The sequence below is a fragment of the Tamandua tetradactyla genome, chromosome 7 (assembly GCF_023851605.1).
Source record: "Tamandua tetradactyla isolate mTamTet1 chromosome 7, mTamTet1.pri, whole genome shotgun sequence".
In the NCBI taxonomy this organism is placed as follows: Eukaryota; Metazoa; Chordata; class Mammalia; order Pilosa; family Myrmecophagidae; genus Tamandua; species Tamandua tetradactyla.
In genome coordinates this window covers 38,194,177-38,211,862 of record NC_135333.1, presented here as the reverse complement: position 1 = coordinate 38,211,862, position 17,686 = coordinate 38,194,177, and the positions used below count along the sequence as shown (strand labels likewise).

At 42.0% G+C, this 17,686-nt stretch overlaps 1 protein-coding gene and 1 long non-coding RNA gene across 7 annotated transcripts in view; one reads left to right on the top strand and one right to left on the bottom strand.

The window, feature by feature from the left end:
- SAMM50 (SAMM50 sorting and assembly machinery component) overlaps positions 1–16,240 on the bottom strand; it is a 35,450-nt gene extending 19,210 nt beyond the window's left edge. Inside the window, exons 1-7 of one of the 2 annotated variants that reach the window (XM_077169124.1) lie at positions 16,034–16,240; positions 12,717–12,827; positions 11,436–11,537; positions 6,829–6,916; positions 5,694–5,800; positions 2,615–2,745; positions 2,296–2,383 (exon numbers count right to left, since the gene is read on the bottom strand). In XM_077169124.1, the coding sequence (XP_077025239.1) occupies positions 2,296–2,383; positions 2,615–2,745; positions 5,694–5,800; positions 6,829–6,916; positions 11,436–11,537; positions 12,717–12,827; positions 16,034–16,054 (648 nt within the window). In that variant the 5' untranslated portion in view covers positions 16,055–16,240. The remainder of the gene's footprint in view (positions 1–2,295; positions 2,384–2,614; positions 2,746–5,693; positions 5,801–6,828; positions 6,917–11,435; positions 11,538–12,716; positions 12,828–16,033) is intronic. The other variant, XM_077169125.1, reaches the window with a different exon arrangement.
- A 56-nt stretch (positions 16,241–16,296) lies between these two features.
- The window catches only part of LOC143691104 (uncharacterized), a 75,502-nt gene continuing 74,112 nt past the window's right edge, over positions 16,297–17,686 (top strand). For all 5 annotated transcript variants that reach the window (XR_013179346.1, XR_013179349.1, XR_013179348.1 and 2 more), the window contains exons 1-2: positions 16,297–16,482; positions 17,497–17,604. This is a non-coding gene — a long non-coding RNA (uncharacterized LOC143691104). The remainder of the gene's footprint in view (positions 16,483–17,496; positions 17,605–17,686) is intronic.

Here is a 17,686-nt window from a genome sequence, read left to right as displayed (position 1 = left end):
TGCTCCCCAGACTGAGAGACACCGTACGTTCCTTCCTTGTAGCCCGCAGGCAAGAGAACTCAGAGCCTTTAGGGGTAGGGTACAGTTACGAGCCCAGAACACCCCAGATTCCCAGGTGCTGGGGAACCAGAAGATGGCTCAGGACGGGCAGCCTTGCTCACCTGCCATTTTGACACTTAAGGCCACCTGAGATTCAGCAACATCCCCCAATGCCCAAGGGAGGTGTGGAGCTGACATAAATAATTTCTTCATTCCTTACACACAGCTCTTAACAAGAAACACATTATCATTCAGAGAAGAAACATTTTATGTCTCTGGAGGGGGGCAAGGTAGGGTCCAGACAGTACCAATCTCATTTTATGTGTGTAAAGTAACCTCGTTTCTCTTTTGTCACCAGACAAAATCCTGCTCTCCCTTCAAGGTCCACCTCAAAGGTCATTTCTTCAGGGACTCCCCCTCAGTCAGAATTCTTCCCCCCTTGGCTCCCGTAAGCCTTCTGACTATTCCTCTCTCCACTCTGGCCTGCATCCTACCCCACTGAGGTATCTCCACGTCAGCTCCATCACACCCCACTGGGGTACCTCCACGTATATGTCTCCTGTGCTAAACTCTGCCTGCACGTCCTTCCCATACCTCCCATTTCCCTCCTTCCCCTCCCCTCTTCCCTAGACAGTACTCACACAGAGTAGGACCCAATGATGGCCCTGATAAATGGCTGACTAAATCAGTCTTGCCAGAGCAGCCACTGGCAAAACTGAAGTCTCTAGCACTCACTTATCTCTCATCACCCATGCGTTCACTCAGTTACCCACGTCGTTAGTGAGTCTCAACTTGGTGAAAGCAGCGAGGATACAAAAACAAGCATAAGAATGTCCTTGTCTCTAGGACAAGGACCCATCTCTTTTAGCATCTAGGACTACAGCTGCTGCCCCATCCCTTTTTCCTCCACAATGCAGTGGCCCCACTGCCCACTCTAATACCTTGATGTTTTCCATCTCTGCTGTTCTGTGTAGGTAAATAACATGTTTCTACCCTCCTAGAATCTCTACTCTTTTAAAAAGACTTAGAGATGGCGGGTGGGGGGAGGTGATAGGGACAGGGGAGAAAGATGGGGTGAACACTCCCAGGAGCTTTACCCTGCTGGCCTCATTGTTGGTGACCACAGCCCAACAGGGGAGAGAGGGCTGAGAGAACAGCAGTTACCCATCCATTCCCCTCCCAGTGGGCCTACAAGGACTACTTCAGAGCAGCAAAGTATCTGAGGGGAAGGCTGCCTCTTGGAGAAAAGAAAATGGAAGCACCAATCACCTGGGATGTTCATGTCTATATCTTGAACCTGGTGTCCAACCTGGTCTACCTGTACTTCAGACAAGTCAGGCTGCTTACGTTTTATAACCTTTGGCTGCAAGGATCAGAAGCAACAGGTCTCATATGCTTGCAAGGTGCCAAGCACTACAGTGGGAGCTCACCCTCTTCTCTCAAGACACTTGGAGACTTTGCCCAAAGGCACACACCATCAGCAACATAGTGGGGTTTAGGCACAGACATCTGACTACAGAGCCTCAGTTTCACCACAGTAGTGCCTAGGACCTTAAGACACAGAAGGACCCCCAGGAGCAGGTAGATGGACCATGGTCCCCAGATCAGCAGGTCAAGATGTGACGTATGAATCTGCCTTTCTAATGAGACTGCTGGTTTGCACGCTACACCTGGGGGGCCCCCTATAGTACTGTATTTCCAGGCCCTTGGGGAGCATTCCCATGGCAGCATGTCTCAGCCTTTCCTCAAGAATTAAAGCCGAGAATAGGAGGGGAGGAATGAGGGAAAGAGTACAAAGGAATAAAAGAACAGGGTTCACCATTCTAAGTGGAAAAATGGTCACATACTATCAATTCCATTTTGGCATTTAATCACCTCCTTCTATAAGTAAACTTAAGGGTGAACCAATAAGTGAAATTTTTTAGTGATCTGAAGTGACTTTACTTGTCAGAAACCAGAGATTGTAACCCACAGGAGGAAGGACAAACAGAAGATGGCATAGGTAGTCGGGGGCACAGACGGGTTGTGATCAGGCTGGAGGAGACACCACTGTGCACATCAGCCACTCTCTGGCAGGTGGGGCAAAAAACAGAGGGTGACGCCAAGAACACTGCTGGCCATTCCAAGCTCAGACCACTGATTAACCTGTGCTCTCTCTGCCTGGCCTCCCTATGCAGGGAGTCTTAGGGAATCAATTAAAAAGATACTCTGTTTTCATCCAATTCCACAAAGAGAAATGACTGAAATGCTACTTACACTATACTCGGCTGATACTCCTCTGTCTGTCTCCCGAAGTGAACTCCAAGGGAACTGTCCAGTAACTTTATATAAGTTTACAGAGAAACTAGGAGACAATGGGACAGAGCTTTAAAAGCAGAAACAGTGACTATAACTTGTAAACATTTAAATTATTTAAAAAACACACTTCTGGGGTTCATCTTCATGAGGAAATATATAGCATGTTGTAATACAGTAGAAGTATCAGCTGATTCTGTATAGTTTCTTTTCACAAACAAGCCATCTATTTTAACTTTTAAACCAGGCCACTGACTCAATGATCTGTTTGGCTTCCTACTTTCTTTCGAAGTTTCCAGGCTGTGGTTTGAAGAAGGACAAGCCATACGAAGTTTCTTTTGTTCCATAGGAAAACTGAAAAGTCACCTTTTCTGCACGTCCTAGAAGGTTAGGGAGTTTGAGGCCAAGTACCTAGAAGGAAAAGAAAAACAGCAGTGGTCTAAATGGAAAGAATGATAAATTTTGATAAAAATTATGCTAGCTAAGGAATTCTCATTAAAAAAATATAGTTACAGATCTGACATTCCATTTGTAATTGCTTTTATTCTTTAAGATGTGCCTCTGCCGAGTACACATGCTGCATACAAACCTGACTTCTGCAAGGGGCAGGCTAAGACTACCAGCTGTAGAGATAAGGGAAATAAATTCTACCACTCAGGAGTTTAAGGGAATCTGAACAAGAGACTAGTAACACAAACATTCCCCAAATCACTCCTAATTAATTATTATTATTATTTTAATTTTTGCCACTGAGACTTTGTCTCATTTCTCTCTTCCCCTCTTTGGTCAAGAAGGTTTTCTCATTTTCATGACGCCAGGTTCCAGCTCATCCCCAGGAATCAGGTTCCATGTTGCCAGGGAGATTTACACCTCTGGGAGTCATGTCCCATGTTGGGGGTAGGGCAGTAAGTTCACCTATGCCATGTTTGCTTAGAAAGAGAGGTTATATCTGAGTAACAAAAGAGGGCTCTCCAGGGTGACTCTTAGGCATAATTATTAGTAGGCTTAGCTTCTCCTTTGCAAGAATAAGCATTATACCTATGAAACAGGAATTTGGGTACCTAATCCTCCTCCAAATAAATATCCTTACTAGTCTTTCCTCCTAGTAAAGTAAGTTTTATGTTACTTGACTATAATAAGGTACTCAGTAGCATTTACATTGTTAAAAGGATGGCTTTTAACTATAGTAGATATGACCCCCATTTTTTTGTCTGTGCCATTCAGTCACCCAGATCCTTAAAGTTAACTATGGTACATAATATACGTGCTTAGAACTAGGTGTTTTTCCTCAGTCCTTTTTAGGATTTAAATTGGAAAGTTCTTTTCCTGCTCTATCCCTGCTTTAACTGAAGTTGAACAATTCTAGCTCATTTGAAATGTGTTAGGGATAAGCACACTTTAAGTGATGGTTTCTAGCTCTGAATTTTGGTATTGGGTACTTAAATTTGGAGTACACTGGCTATGAGGAACAAAATTTGGGGTTGAGGAGAGGGATGGTTAAGGCCATTATAAAATGGGAGAATCAGCATTTTTAAACACTGTAAACATAAAAGAACACTTTCTTCTGCCTGCTGTTTGTAAAAGCTCTTTGGGAAGGTCTTTTCCGAAGACCAATTTTTTTTATATGTAACTTATCTACCTAGTATAAGTGTCCTAAGACATGTATGTAAACTTCCAAAACTGTTTTGCCTGTGTATTTAGAAAATACACAAGAATCTTTATCAAACCTAAAAATATTAACTTGTGAGCACTAAATTGCTTCTGGCTTTGTGAATTTTATTGACTCTGACATTTAATTCAGATTCTTTGAATTTCAAGTAAGTGTACCACTTTAGACTAATTGGGGTAGAGGGAATACCTTTGTAAATTTTGACTTATGTGTAATCCAGATATCTTTGTATACAAAGTTTACAAGTTTGAATTATATAAGGGTTTTTAAATTTGTTTGTATGTGAAATTCATAAATGACAAACTACCTCCTAGTAATCCTTGGAGAGCTGCTTTAATTAATAGTAATGATTTATAATCAGTATATCATTTATCCTTCATATTTATTTAATTTTAAGATTCTCTGCAGGTTTTGGAAAACGTTTAAAAAAACTCCCATAATTTATACCTGTGCATAATCTTGGAAATGGGTTGAAAAACAAAGGTAAGGTACTGCTGCATCCCATATTTTCTGTATATAAATGGATCGATGGATTACAAGTAAAAATACAGTGTTCTAAATTACAAGTCTTTGATACTTACTATTTATTAATAAAGAGAAAATACAATTAAAAAAAAAAAAGAATAAGCATTATAGGCGTGAGCCTCAAGCTTGAGGGCTTAGCCTATCAAAGCAATTGTCCCCACTGCTTGAGAGAATATCAGGAATTCCCCAGATGGGAAGTTTAATATTCCCTCCTTTCTCCCCAGGCCCCTAGGAGGACTTTACAAATGCTTTTTTATTCTCTGCCCAAATTACTCTGGGATATATCGGGACATCACACTAACCTATACAAACCAACAAAAGTCTTGCACAATTCAAGAGCCCACGTAACTATGGTGTTCAAATAAACTGACCACAGAGGTTAAATTAAACAACTTGTTAGCCAAAATATAAATTTTGCATCAAATAAATATCTGTCCCTTTGGTCTTGCACAGAGGTTAAAGTCTGAAAATATGGGCCATATCATCCTTTACCCAGTATTCTGATTTACCTTAATCTTATCCAGATCAGCTTCACTCATGTATCTAGATGAAGTCTGATCACTTTTTCAGTTTTTTTAACAGTTACTGAATGGGGTAATGCTGACTTTCATAGCTTCAGCGCTCTAACTCTGAGTCTCAGATGTCATATATATATCCAAAGTCTCATAGAACAACCAAGTTATATAAAAATTGCTCAGTGTCTCAGAATTTAGAAATATCAGTTATGACTCCTAAATATTATGTGACTCCTATAAGACCCTACAATCTAGAAACCTTTGTAATAGGCCCCAACCTGATAACCCCTCTTGACTTCAATTCTAAGTTTGTATGTTAAAGTCAATTCGTATGAGTGAGGCACGGTAATATCTGCCTTTCTGTTTCTGACATTTTATTCAATATACTGTCCGTAAGTTCATTTACCTTGCTGCATGCCTCACAATGCAGATTAATTATTGATATTTGTATTACCATTGCTATGAAACCATCCAAATAGTTTATCAATTCTAGAAAGACTAAAGAAAAACTACAAACAACTAGTTATCTTACAAATCAAGACTAGGGTGCATGAAATGAGGAAGAGTTATCAGCTTTCAGAGTGCAGGCACACTTTAAAAACTCCTAATTCAAAGTTCCAATATTAAGCAGGAAAAAACCTATAACATACCATACTGCCTTCATTGTTCCCAACCATGGTGTTATAACTGCCTGTTAATCTCCTTAATTCAGTTACTTCAAATGTAACATCCAAACCATTTGGAAGTGCATCGTCACCTAAATAAACAGAAAATATTAAACAATAAAATAATTGGAATATGTAACTTTATTTTAGGTCCCATTGCTAAAAAAAGACAAAAAGTAATCAAAAGCTAAGTATATTGTTTGTTTTCTTAAATAAAAAATATGGAAAATATACCATCTATTGTTTTTTAATCTTTTTGAGTTATCTTCATACACATACATTCCATACATTGGTAACAATCAGTGACTCACAATATCATCACATAGTTGTGTATTCATCACCATGATCATTTTTTAGAACATCTGCATCACTCCAGAAAAAGAAATAAAAAGAAAGAAAACTCATACATCCCATACACCTTACCCTCCCTCTCATTGACCACTAGTATTTCCATCTACCCAATTTATTTCACCTTTTGTGCCTCCTATTATTTATTTATTTTAATCCATACATATTTTTTATTCACCTGTCCATACCCTGGGTAAAAGGAGCATCAGACACAAGGTTTTTACAACCACACAGTCACATAATATACCTTACATCTTTAAACAATCATCTTCAAGAATCAAGGCTACTGGAATACAACTCAACAGCTTCAGGTACTTCCCTCCAGTCACTCCAACACACCATAAACTAAAAAGGGATATCTATATAATACATAAGAATAACCTCCAGGATAACCTTTTGACTCTGTTGGAATCTCTAAGTCACTGAAACTTTATTTTGCCTCACATTCTCTTTCCCCTTTTGGTCAAGAAGGCTTTCTCAGTCCCTTGATGCCGGGTCTTGGCTCATTGTGGGATTTCTGTCCAACACTATCAGGGAGATTTAGACCCCTGGGAGTCATGACCCATGTTTAGAAGACAAAAGCTGCAAAGTTTGCCATTCTTCCTTCAGCCCAATATGAAAATCTACTTTCTTCCCTGACATTGCTAACTATCAAGTCTTTTCTGTTTGATAAACCTCCAGGCTCTTTATCTGGATAAATATCCAGTTTCTCTGTGATCCTGGAGGACGGCTGGAAAGGGACATTGTAGAGATACTACACCACGATACAAACCTTGGCATGTATCAATCAAAACATCCACTTGTCTAAAAATTCCCAGACGAAGCAATTTTTCACGGGCTTCATGAGATTTCCGCATTACCTGTAAGAGGGGAGAAAATAGAGAATGTACTCTTCTAAGATTAGAAACATAAATGGTGGCCACCTGAGCAGGCTAGCAATTTACCCCCTGGTGCTAAGTTGCTGGTCACTGAGAGGAGAGTTCTACCAAGATCAGACACATGAAAGATACCAAAGCACTTTAACCAAGCAACAGCAACAACAATCTACCTGAAAGGGCAAAAACACAAATTCCCAGATATAGAGAACAGATCAGAGGCTACCAGGGGCAGGGAGTGGGGACAGAGAGTTGCTGTAAAGGGTATGCAGCTTCTGGCTGGGTTGAGGAAAAAGGCTTGGTGGTGGATGGGGGTGATGGCTGCACGATATTGTGAATGTAATGCCACTGAATTGTTCATTTAAAAAAGATTAAAATGAGACATTTAATGCTACATATATGAAATGATAAACATTTTTTTTCAACAAGAGAGGGGGGTAAGCCAAAACTAAGTCATAAAGCTGTTGCATAAACATTTTTTCACAAACAGCAATAAAAAAAAACTGACTCAAATACACACACACACACACACAAATACACAAATACATTATGTTTTTCTGGAAGGGATCATAACCAATTCTTAACAGTGGTTATATTTGTGACAGGGAGATTTTTATTTTTTTTATTTTGTGCCTTATTGGGTCATTTGAATTTTCTAACAATAAATATTTCCTGCTTTTCTTTCTTTAATGTCAACAATAATCCACTCTAAGGCTAGCAGTTCATTCTGATACTGGAAGTCCTTTCTTGTTGGAGGAAAAAGAAGGGGTGAGGCAGGAAAGGGCGTCTGGAAGTCCCGAGGTAAAAGGAAGTCACCTGAGAGCTCTCAGCAATGGGGACAAGATTTAGTGTGCCTCCTGAGAGAGAAGATCACGTGAATGAATGTGAATTTTTGCCTAAGAGGGAAGAAAATTGAAGACAGTCCCCAAATAGACAAAACTATAAGGAGACTATAGCAACAGACCTGGGAGATGCAATGGAGGCTGATCAAGCACTGGTCGTGGTGTTGGGGGGCAGACTCCAGAGACATGTGACAGACAGAAGCCAGAGGATGCAGCCATTGGTTAGATTCAGTACATGAGGAAGAGGGAGGAGGCCATGACAACTTCCACTCTGAGATTAGCACCTACTAGCAGGTTAGTGCCATGAGAGAAGTAAGGGACAGAGATGGAATAGCAGATAGGGGTGGGGTAAAAAGAGACCACAAGTTCAGATTTTAGCCACACAGCACTGGAGATGTTAAAGCAATTCCATGAGGAAATGCTTAATAGGCAGTTGCACGTTCAGAGCTAAAGCTCAACAAAGAGGAAATGGCAAGAAGTGGAGATTGGGGAGTCTAAAACTAAAGCTGTAGCTGAAACCAGGTATATGGATGAGGTCATCAAGAATATGTGAACGGATTAAGACTGACCCTCATGGAAAACCCATAGGGAAAGAAGCTGACAGTGGAGCCTAAAAATGAATGTGCCACGAGGTGGAAAGCAACCCAGGAGAATGGGCTTTCATAGAAATTAAGGGCAGGGAAAACGTTAAGAAAGGAGTATGTAAACAAATTTAAAAGACAAATAACAAAGCAGGAAAAAACATATATATCACATGCGACAAAGTGATCACTTCTTTAATATGCAAGGGCCTTCTATGAATTAACAGAAGTCTAACAATCTAACAGAAAACAAAGAGAGCAATAAGTAACTCACAAGAGAAATATAAATGGCCAAAAACATGAAAAAAACCCTCAATCTCATTCACAATTAAATAAATGCAAATTAAAACAATGAGATAATATTTTCACCTAACAGACTGGCAAGGATTAAAAAAAGTTTGCTGACACCCAATACTGGGAAACAGATACTTCACTACACTGCTAGCAGGAGTGTAAATCAGTGTGATCTCTCTGGAGAGTAATATGATGGTATCTGTTAAAATGATAACCAGTGACTTAGTAATACCATTTCTAGGAATTTATCCTACAGACATTCTCTCATATTATAAACAAAAATATATGAAGATGTTTATTGTAGCACTACCTGTAAAATGAAAACAATTAATTCTCCCATCCATTAGTAGGGAACTATCTGCAATAAATGAAAGTCCATTCAAAGAGATACCATACAGCCATCAGTAGGGTGGTATATGCTGATGTGAAAAGATCTCCATGATAACTGAAAGTGAAATGTACAGAAAAAAAATGGGCACTGGGATTATTTTTAAAGGTTGCATGTATTTATACACATGTACTAAATATCTGGAAGGATGCATAAGAAACTGTCAGCCCTGGTTATCTCTGGAGGGTGGACTGAGGACTGGCCAGAAGAGGAACATGCACATTTTATTTCAGACCCTTCTATGCCATCCGATTTTTTTTTTCAAGGTCTGGATGGTTTAATTGGTAAAACACCAGACATTTAAAGCTCATCAGTTAAGGCTCGGTTCCTTATCTGGATAAGTCCAACTGGGGGGCATGGGAAGAAATGGCAATACCACATGAGAGTAGGTCTGAAAAGTCTTCAGAAAAAAGATCCCCAAGCCTAGTCTTGAAAGATGCACAAGTGTTGGTCATCTGGACAGGGTGGAGGAAGGCATTTCAGACTGAAAAGCAGATTCAGTGGAAGCAAAAGGTAGGAACCAGCCTGTGTGCTTTCGGAACTGTAGGTGGCTGAACTTGTGGCAGGAAGGGATGAGGGTGGAGTCAGCCCGAAGCACTGCAGGACATTTTCCTTTCACTCTTCTTCTGGACCCTTCCTTGTAATGAGTCTTTGGTAGAATCGTCTTCAGCTGTTTGGAATCCACAGGCTCTTGCAGGGCAGGGTAAAAGTTGCTGGGTCGTGCACTGTGCTCAGAATGACTTTCTTGCTTAGCCCTTATCCTCAGGTAACTAGTAGGCAGGATCCTCGGTTGTGAGTACCAGTATATAACTCTGTTAGAGGCATAAACAAACTATGAAATTTATTCAAAGATAACCAATGTGTGTTCATAGCAGCATTATTCACAATTGCCAAAAGATGGAAACCACCCAACTGTCCATCAACAGATGACTGGATAAACAAAATGTGGTATGTACATACGATATTATTTATTATAGCGTATGAATATTATTTTGCAATAACAAGGAATGAGTCCTGAAGCATGCGACAAGATGTATGAACCTAAATAAGAGATCAGCATCTTGATCCTCTTCTTTCAAGAGGTTCCTTGGACCTGATGCTAATATGTTAATTTCTTTGGCAGCCACCTTTGAAGGCTATATACAAATAGTTCTCAGGGTCGAGTCCCTGGACCTGCAAAATCACCATCACCTGAGACATCTGTCGCTCACAGGCTGCATGGCTTTGGGCAAGTCACTTTCTCAATCCGGCTCTGGGTTCCTCCTAGTCTCGTAGCCAACAGAATCCCAAGGGTGTAATTAAGGCCCTGGGCACAGCTGTGCCTATGGCACCAGCCCAGCTGTCAGGGTGGGGTGGATTTGAGGAAGAATCTGGGTAGTGGTAGGTGACCTTGGAGCCAGGAGTTGAAGCCCACCAGCCCTGAGCCCCATTGCATGGACAGACACGCTGGCTGCATAGCACCCCCTCCTCATTGGCAGTGAATGGGAGCAGTTGAGACCCAGATGGATGAGGTCCCCTTTTCTTTTTTACCATGCTTAGTCTTCAGTTTTGGAGGCAAAAAGTCCAAAATCAATGTATTAGCAGGATGTGGTTTCTCCAAAGGTCTGTAGCCTTCTGGGAATGGCTCAAGTCCTGCCTTTGTCTCATGGCAATCTGTCTCTTTCTGTCTCCTCCTCTGGCTTCTTTATGCCATGTGATTTTACATACTTCTTTTTTTAAAACTGTGCTTACATATTACTTTAATCTTTTAAAATATACACCCTTTTTTAAAGTGAGAATGGTCAATAGCACCAAACACTTCTGCAAGATCAAGTGAAAGGTACTGAAAGGTGTCAACGGGAGCTGGCCACAGGAAATTGTTGGTGACCTATTTGCAGGAATGTCCAATGTGGTTCCAAGGGCAGAAGGATAGAAGGAACTCACAAATAAGAGAATGGAGAGCAATGACGACAATCCAGCAGAAAGGCTAGTGGAAAATGGAGCAGGGGCCTTGTAGAGATAGGAGACAGGTTGGTGCAGCCCTGAAGGTGAGACCTTGGGTAGAATCCTGGGCATGAAGATGGGTAAGGGGTCCACATTTGATGCTGTCAGTGCCTAGCATAGTGCCAGGAACAGTTCTGAATAACAAAGGGAGGGGCTGGCCCAGAAAAGAGGGTGGACACTTTCTCCTCCAAGACAACGAGGAGGGAAGGGTAGATGCAAACATGTCTGCATCCATGACAGGAGGTTCCCACAAGGGGAACTGAGGGGGTCAGACTGGTAGGGACAGAACTCCCTGAGGTAGGAGACAAGGCCATCAGTATAGGCTGGGATGGGTGCTCAGTGGCTTGAGGAGATGGGAGGTTTACAGGCATTTCAGAAGAGAATGAAAAAGACTGTCATGTAGAGATTATACTTACATCAATAAGGTTTTTAGCCTTAAAAACATCTCCAATTTCACACATGATGATATCATCTTTAGTCCTTCCCAGTCCATCAAAATGAACATGTTGAACAACCACCTAAACGTGAAAAAGGCACTGATTATTAAATGTGATACAGGGTGAGAGACGAGGCAGCAAGGGTAAATACAAACACCTGAAATTAATTTTAATTTATTTTTTTCAAGTTTAATGACCCATATTTTTTTGTTTCTGAACATTCTTCTATTCACTTTCCACCCCTTTGCAAAATACTGATGATGTGGCCCTCCCTTTGTTAGGTCCATCCTTCTTGTGAAGGAAATCAACAAGGTCTCCAGTCACATAAGCAAGGACCATCTCAGCCCTAACCCGGCAGTCCTCCAAAGGCATCCGCTCTGGAACACTGATATGGGGACAAGCACCATCTGACTATAGCACCCACTTAAGTCACTGCATGCACCTTTCTTAATATTGCCCATAGATTCCAATACAGGATGGTACATGCTTATTCAAAGAGCCTCTTGCTGCTCTATCCCCTCACCAGAAGGTCAGTTCTTTAAAAGTAGAAACTGCTTCTCACTCATCATTGTTTTCATAAAAGCTGCTTAGCACAGAGTAAATGTTTCAATAAATGTCCAATTAATTAATCCATTCAATAAAAGTGTGCTGAGACAGGACTTGTTTTACGTACTGAGGAAATGGCAATGAATAAAACATAAAACTTCCCAAAGGAGAACAAGGTGATATATGTAGTAGAGTAGTTGGTAATAGATTTTACAGAGAAAAATAAAGCAGGAATAGAGAGGGTAGGGTATAGAAGGGGAATTTATCATTATAATTTAGAAATTACATTATAATTTAGAAATTGACATTATCAGAGAAAGCGCCACTTTAAATTAAAGAATTGCTGAAAATGTTCTTACATTGTTTCAGGCATATTTAAAATTCAAATAAAATCAAATTTAGGAAAAGTTTTGGGAGCAGGAAGCAGAAGTATAAACTACATAATTCGAGCTTGTCCTTGAAACTTCAGAGATTTTTTTTTTAAACCATAAACGCAAAGTTGTGTTTGTCTAAACTTTCACTAAAGAACAACTATTTCTCTAAACCTAGAAACTATTTTTCTAAAAGTCATCAATCTTTCTAAAATTAGTTTTTTATAAACTATTCTTTGTTAGGAATAAGGAAACAGATTAATCCATTAACATTTCTCTGGTGGTTGAGAAAAGTGAATGCTTCTAGTAACAATTACAGCAAGTCCTTTGACAGAATACTCACATCTTTGTTTTCAAGAATTTCCTGTTTAGCTTCCGGTTCAACTTCAACAAATTCAGCTTCTTCTCCCAGTGCTCCAAAATCAGGTCCACCTACTGGCAGAGGCTCCAAACTCTGAAAGGGAGAGAGGAACCACAGATGAATGAACTCGTCACATATAAAAATCAGAATCTTTCAGCTTTGTTTCCAAATGGTCCTTCAGAAACCCCAGTACAGGGAGGCAGGGTGACAGGATGGAGAGTGGCAGCGCAAGGGCAGATGTAAGCTACTATTCTAATCTTAAGTTATTGGATTGGAGGCAAACTCATAAGCGTTTGTTACATTAATAAATAAAGATATAAAAATTAATTAACTAAAAAGGTCATGTATAACTTTTAACAGTACATCAGGGACAAGGGTTATGACTAACCTAATCTGGTATACCTAGGGACTATGTAAAAAAAATCATTATAAAACAAGATGCCTCAAAAATTCACTTACTCCTGTTTACTTCCACATTGGCATGACAGGAATGGGATGTTTGCGTAACCCCAGGGATTCCCAGGCACCGTCTGGAGATAGGGCCAGGTCTAGTGTGACACCAGATGATTGTTACAAAATAGGAAAGTTTGAGGAAAAGTGTGCTAATCAATATCTGGCTGTTTCCTTGCTCCACTAATTCTCTGCAATCTGGCACTTTCCAAGTGCACAGATGTGTTCTAGCCGTGGCCTCGCACAGCACCCTGAGGCAGATCAAAGTCTGGCTGGTGAAGACAGAGGAATGGTGCCCGGTGGCTGAACAGCAGGTCAACGCAGTTTCCACAAGCACGTGGAGGTAACACACTGGGGTGGCCAACATGCCAAAAGAATTTCAAAAAGACTTCTCAGACTGGCATCCAGAATTGGACTGAAATCCTATTCATCTGGCTTTCCTTCAAGTCAAACGCCATGGGATTTGTACAACATTGTTTTTGCTCAATGCAATCTTAAATAACAAAAAGCATAGCCATGAAATAGAGTAGGTAAAATGTTACTGCTTTAATTTGTTCTTACTTTTGAGTAGCAGAATAATGATTCCCCTTTTTTAAAATATCACACAACAAAAATGAAAGGATGAGTAGTAGAATAATGATTCCGGTTTTTAAAATATCACACAACAAAAATGAAAGGATGGTGTGAAATTTTAGATTCTTTGCCAGCATTATCTTCCCTTTATACATAATGTAAATATTCAGCTCCATCCACTGTTAAAGGCAAGGACTTGGTCTTGTTCAGTGCCATATCCTTGCTCTTAGCCCAGAGTAGGCACTCAGTAAACACTTGTTAAAACAGAAGAACAAAAAGAAAAAAATTAATTCATTCACTCATTTTTCACAAATAATTGAGGATTTCTGATGTGCCAAGGCAGATAAAAATAAGAAAAGGAAAGGTTATGTGAAAAGGATCAAGAGGTGCCCCCTTATGAAAAAGGGACTAATTCTTCCTTAAAAAGACACCTCAGGGTCTAGAATTAGACCCCAGGAATGGGTCATAGAGGAGACGACATTTAAGGTGGTTCTTTAACCTATGCAGGGGAAAGGCAGAGGGAACAAGGCGTGCAAAAGCATGAACATGAAGGTGGGAGGAGTAGTGGAGACAAAGTGAAGAAGCAGTTTAAAGTAGCCTTAAGGTGAAGTTTCTTGGGTGTATTGCTGAGGAATTTAGTTGGATTCTATCTTTGGAGATGCTTTTGAGGGCCACCAGAGTCTTTTAGGGCAGGGATGGGAAAAGGAGACATGAGTCTGTCAGGTCAGAGTTTCCTTTCCAAAGAACCAGTGATACTGGGAAGATGTATTTAAAGGAGATTGTGGAGTATTCTGGAAAGGTGATGGTGACCCAAGAGTCACCATTACTTCACATGGAGGTGTCCTTTGCTGGGCAAACACAGATTCAGAAATTCATTAAATATTATCAAGAATCTACTAGGGGATCCTCTAACCCTCACAGAACTTATATTACAGTGTCTGGAACAGCAAGCATGGGATAAGCATTTGGCAAAATGAATTAAAATAAATCTTCAGATCTACCCTTAGATAAGTCTACCAGGCAAGTGTTTTTTGAGCACCCTGGGCCAGGCACTCTGCAGGACAGTGGGGAGAGGACATAAATTCAATTTAAAGAGTCATGATCAGTATTTTTTAAGTAACGTAGACTAGGATCATAACAGAAATTAATGGCAAACATTGTTTCACAAAACTTTTTGGTTTCACATATGCATGAGAGTATTAGGTGGTAAGTGTAAAATTCTTTCTTATTATGAGTCTTGGTCAAACAAAAATTGAACAACATTGGTGAGTGGGGTGTAAAGGTCAAATCAAAGAACTGAAAACATTTCCTGTCAAAACATCAATCAAGAGTACATTTTTTTAAGAGTTAAAGGAGTGCATAAAAAGAGGGACTTTTTTTTCTATATCCCAAGCACCTACAACAGTGCCACACACACACACAGTAGGCCCTTAGCAAGTATCAGTTGAATAAATGAGTAAGTTCTTACTTTGCTTACCATGTCACAAGGGATGCAAGCCAAGTAAGGCAAGTACCTACTGTAACATCTAGAATCTTAAGAGTCTAATATGGTAAGTGTAGAAACGCAAACAAAATAAAACAAGGCAGAACATAAATGGCATGGGGGGAAAATATCCAAGAAACTTGGTAGCACACCCAAATGAGGGGGAAACAAAGAGGTTTACGTAGGAAGTGACTTGAACTGAGTCCTAAAAGACGGGAATATTTTTATAGCTAAAAATGTACGTGGGTTGGATGGTGGACGAAGGGTCTGTCTGTGCTATAGCACAGCCCAGAGGGCATGCCAAAAAGCAATGGTGTTTGACTTGAAGGAAAGCCAGATGAATAGGACTTAAGTCTAATTCCGGATGCCTGTCTGAGAAGTCTTTTTTTTGAAATTCTTTTGGAATTAAAGGGTCCTTCTGGCTCTGGGAGTCTACCACGACTCGAGCAGTGGCTGAGCAGGATGACTGGGAAAAGCCACCAGTTAAGGTGAAAACGCTCCAAACAACTGAGGGTGAAGTCAAGTCACACACAAAGAACTTAGTGCACTCTGCTCCAGGACAACTCAGAAAGTTCATCAGACTTTTTTAGGCCACTGACTTGCTCAGTGACCTTGAGCAAGTCATATTCCCGCTCTGAGCACAGGTGACGCAAGCCGCGGCCCCGACCACTCGGGCCTCCGAGCCCCACCGCCCCCTCACCAAGGGAACCCCAGGCGTAGCCCCAAGAGCGTCTCTACACGCCGCCCGCCCCGCCCAAAGGTCACTCAACCCACGGGTCGCTACGCCTCTTACCCGGGCGTGCACAGTCCCCATGGCTTCCTTTCCAGCCGCTGCCTCGCACAACGCCCTAAGCCACACCAAGGCTCGGCTGGTGAGGGCAGAGGGATGGTACCCAGTGGCTGAACAGCGGGTCAACCTACTTCCCACAAGTCCCTGGAGGCGGTGCACTGGGGGCGGCCATGATGTCCCACCCCCGTCCCGCCCCCCGGCAAAGGGCACCTCCGCCCATTGGTGCCTATGAAACTGTGACCCGGATGTTCAAATGGACGCCGGGATGTCACGCGCTCTAGAGATGTCGCAAGTGCAGAGCTTCCAATAACGTTAGTGTTGCTGACACACGGAGGAACTCCGGATGTTGTGCTTGGGAGTGATCAGACCAGCTGACGGGTGTTCTAGCCTTCATAGGGGTCTCGTACTGAACCCGCCGACCTCCTGGGTGCTGTGTTTTTCTCCATGCTCAGGTGAGGCACCGAGGCTCAGCGGGGAGACGCTAAGACTCGCCACTTCCCGCCAGAAGCAGCCGGCCTCGCATCCGGAGCTGCCCAAATCCGGATTGGTGCCCCTGCTCCTCTCCCCTGGGCCGCATGGACCGTCCCGAGTCATCGAGAGCCTTTCGGGTTCAGTGACCTCATTCATAAAATTACGAGTGGTGGTCAAAACCACTTAATAGGGTTGAATTAAAAGGGCTCACGTATGAGAGACGGAATGTAAAAGCACCTGGCCCAGTGCATGGCGGGGAATAAATGACTTGAACCAGCTTCTACCAACAGATATTAGTAAACATTATCGGAGTGTTTGAATGGGGCCTAGACATATCGGTGAATCAGACAGCCAAGGGCTTTCGTTTTGGAGGGGAAAACAGCCTCCACCACCTCCACCCCAAATACATATAACACGTTGCCATAAGTGCAATGAAAGAAGGAAAAGAGAATGAGAGATGAGTTATGTCGAGTCCCGTTACAGCCATCTGATAAACCGAACCCTCGTTATTTCACTTCCTTTTCATCTCTCCTCTGTTCTGCTCCCCCTCTCCACCAGATTGTGACAAGGTTCTCTATTTAAATAGCGGCACCCTAAGTGCCCAGCATCCCTGGGGTAAGCAGTGGAAGTATACCTTCCCGTTCTCCGCTGGTAAGAAGTAGAATCCAGCCTGTCAGGTCTCTGTCCTTTTCTCATTGTGCACCCCTTGCCGGTTAACTTGTCTTTCCAGCTAGGTTGTCAGCCCCATGAAGGCAGGACTGAAGTGATCTAGTTCACTGCCCTGAGCCCAGAGCCTAGCACAGTGCCTGGCAGGATACAGAAACTCCCCTGCCAAAGCAAATGGGAACCCATCAAATGATGACCGCCAGAGTCACCAACCCAGTAGCTTGGAAACACCTGGTCGGCTTGGGCTCCGTGGGCCCTCTGCCCTTGATTCTTTCTATGTCCCCATTGCAGAGGATTAGCATCCTGATCATTGGTATCTCTCTGCCCAGTGCCTGAGGTCTGAGGAGCATTTGATGAAGCAGAGGTAGCAATCTCAGAGGCCCAGGGAACTGGAGGAGGAGCCTTGAAGCACTGGTGAGACTGGCAAGAGGGACAGAGTAAGTACACTTCCCAGGAAGGCAGGAGGGAGCCCACACCTGTGGCAGGAAGGCAGGCTTGTGCTGAGAGCATGACATGAGC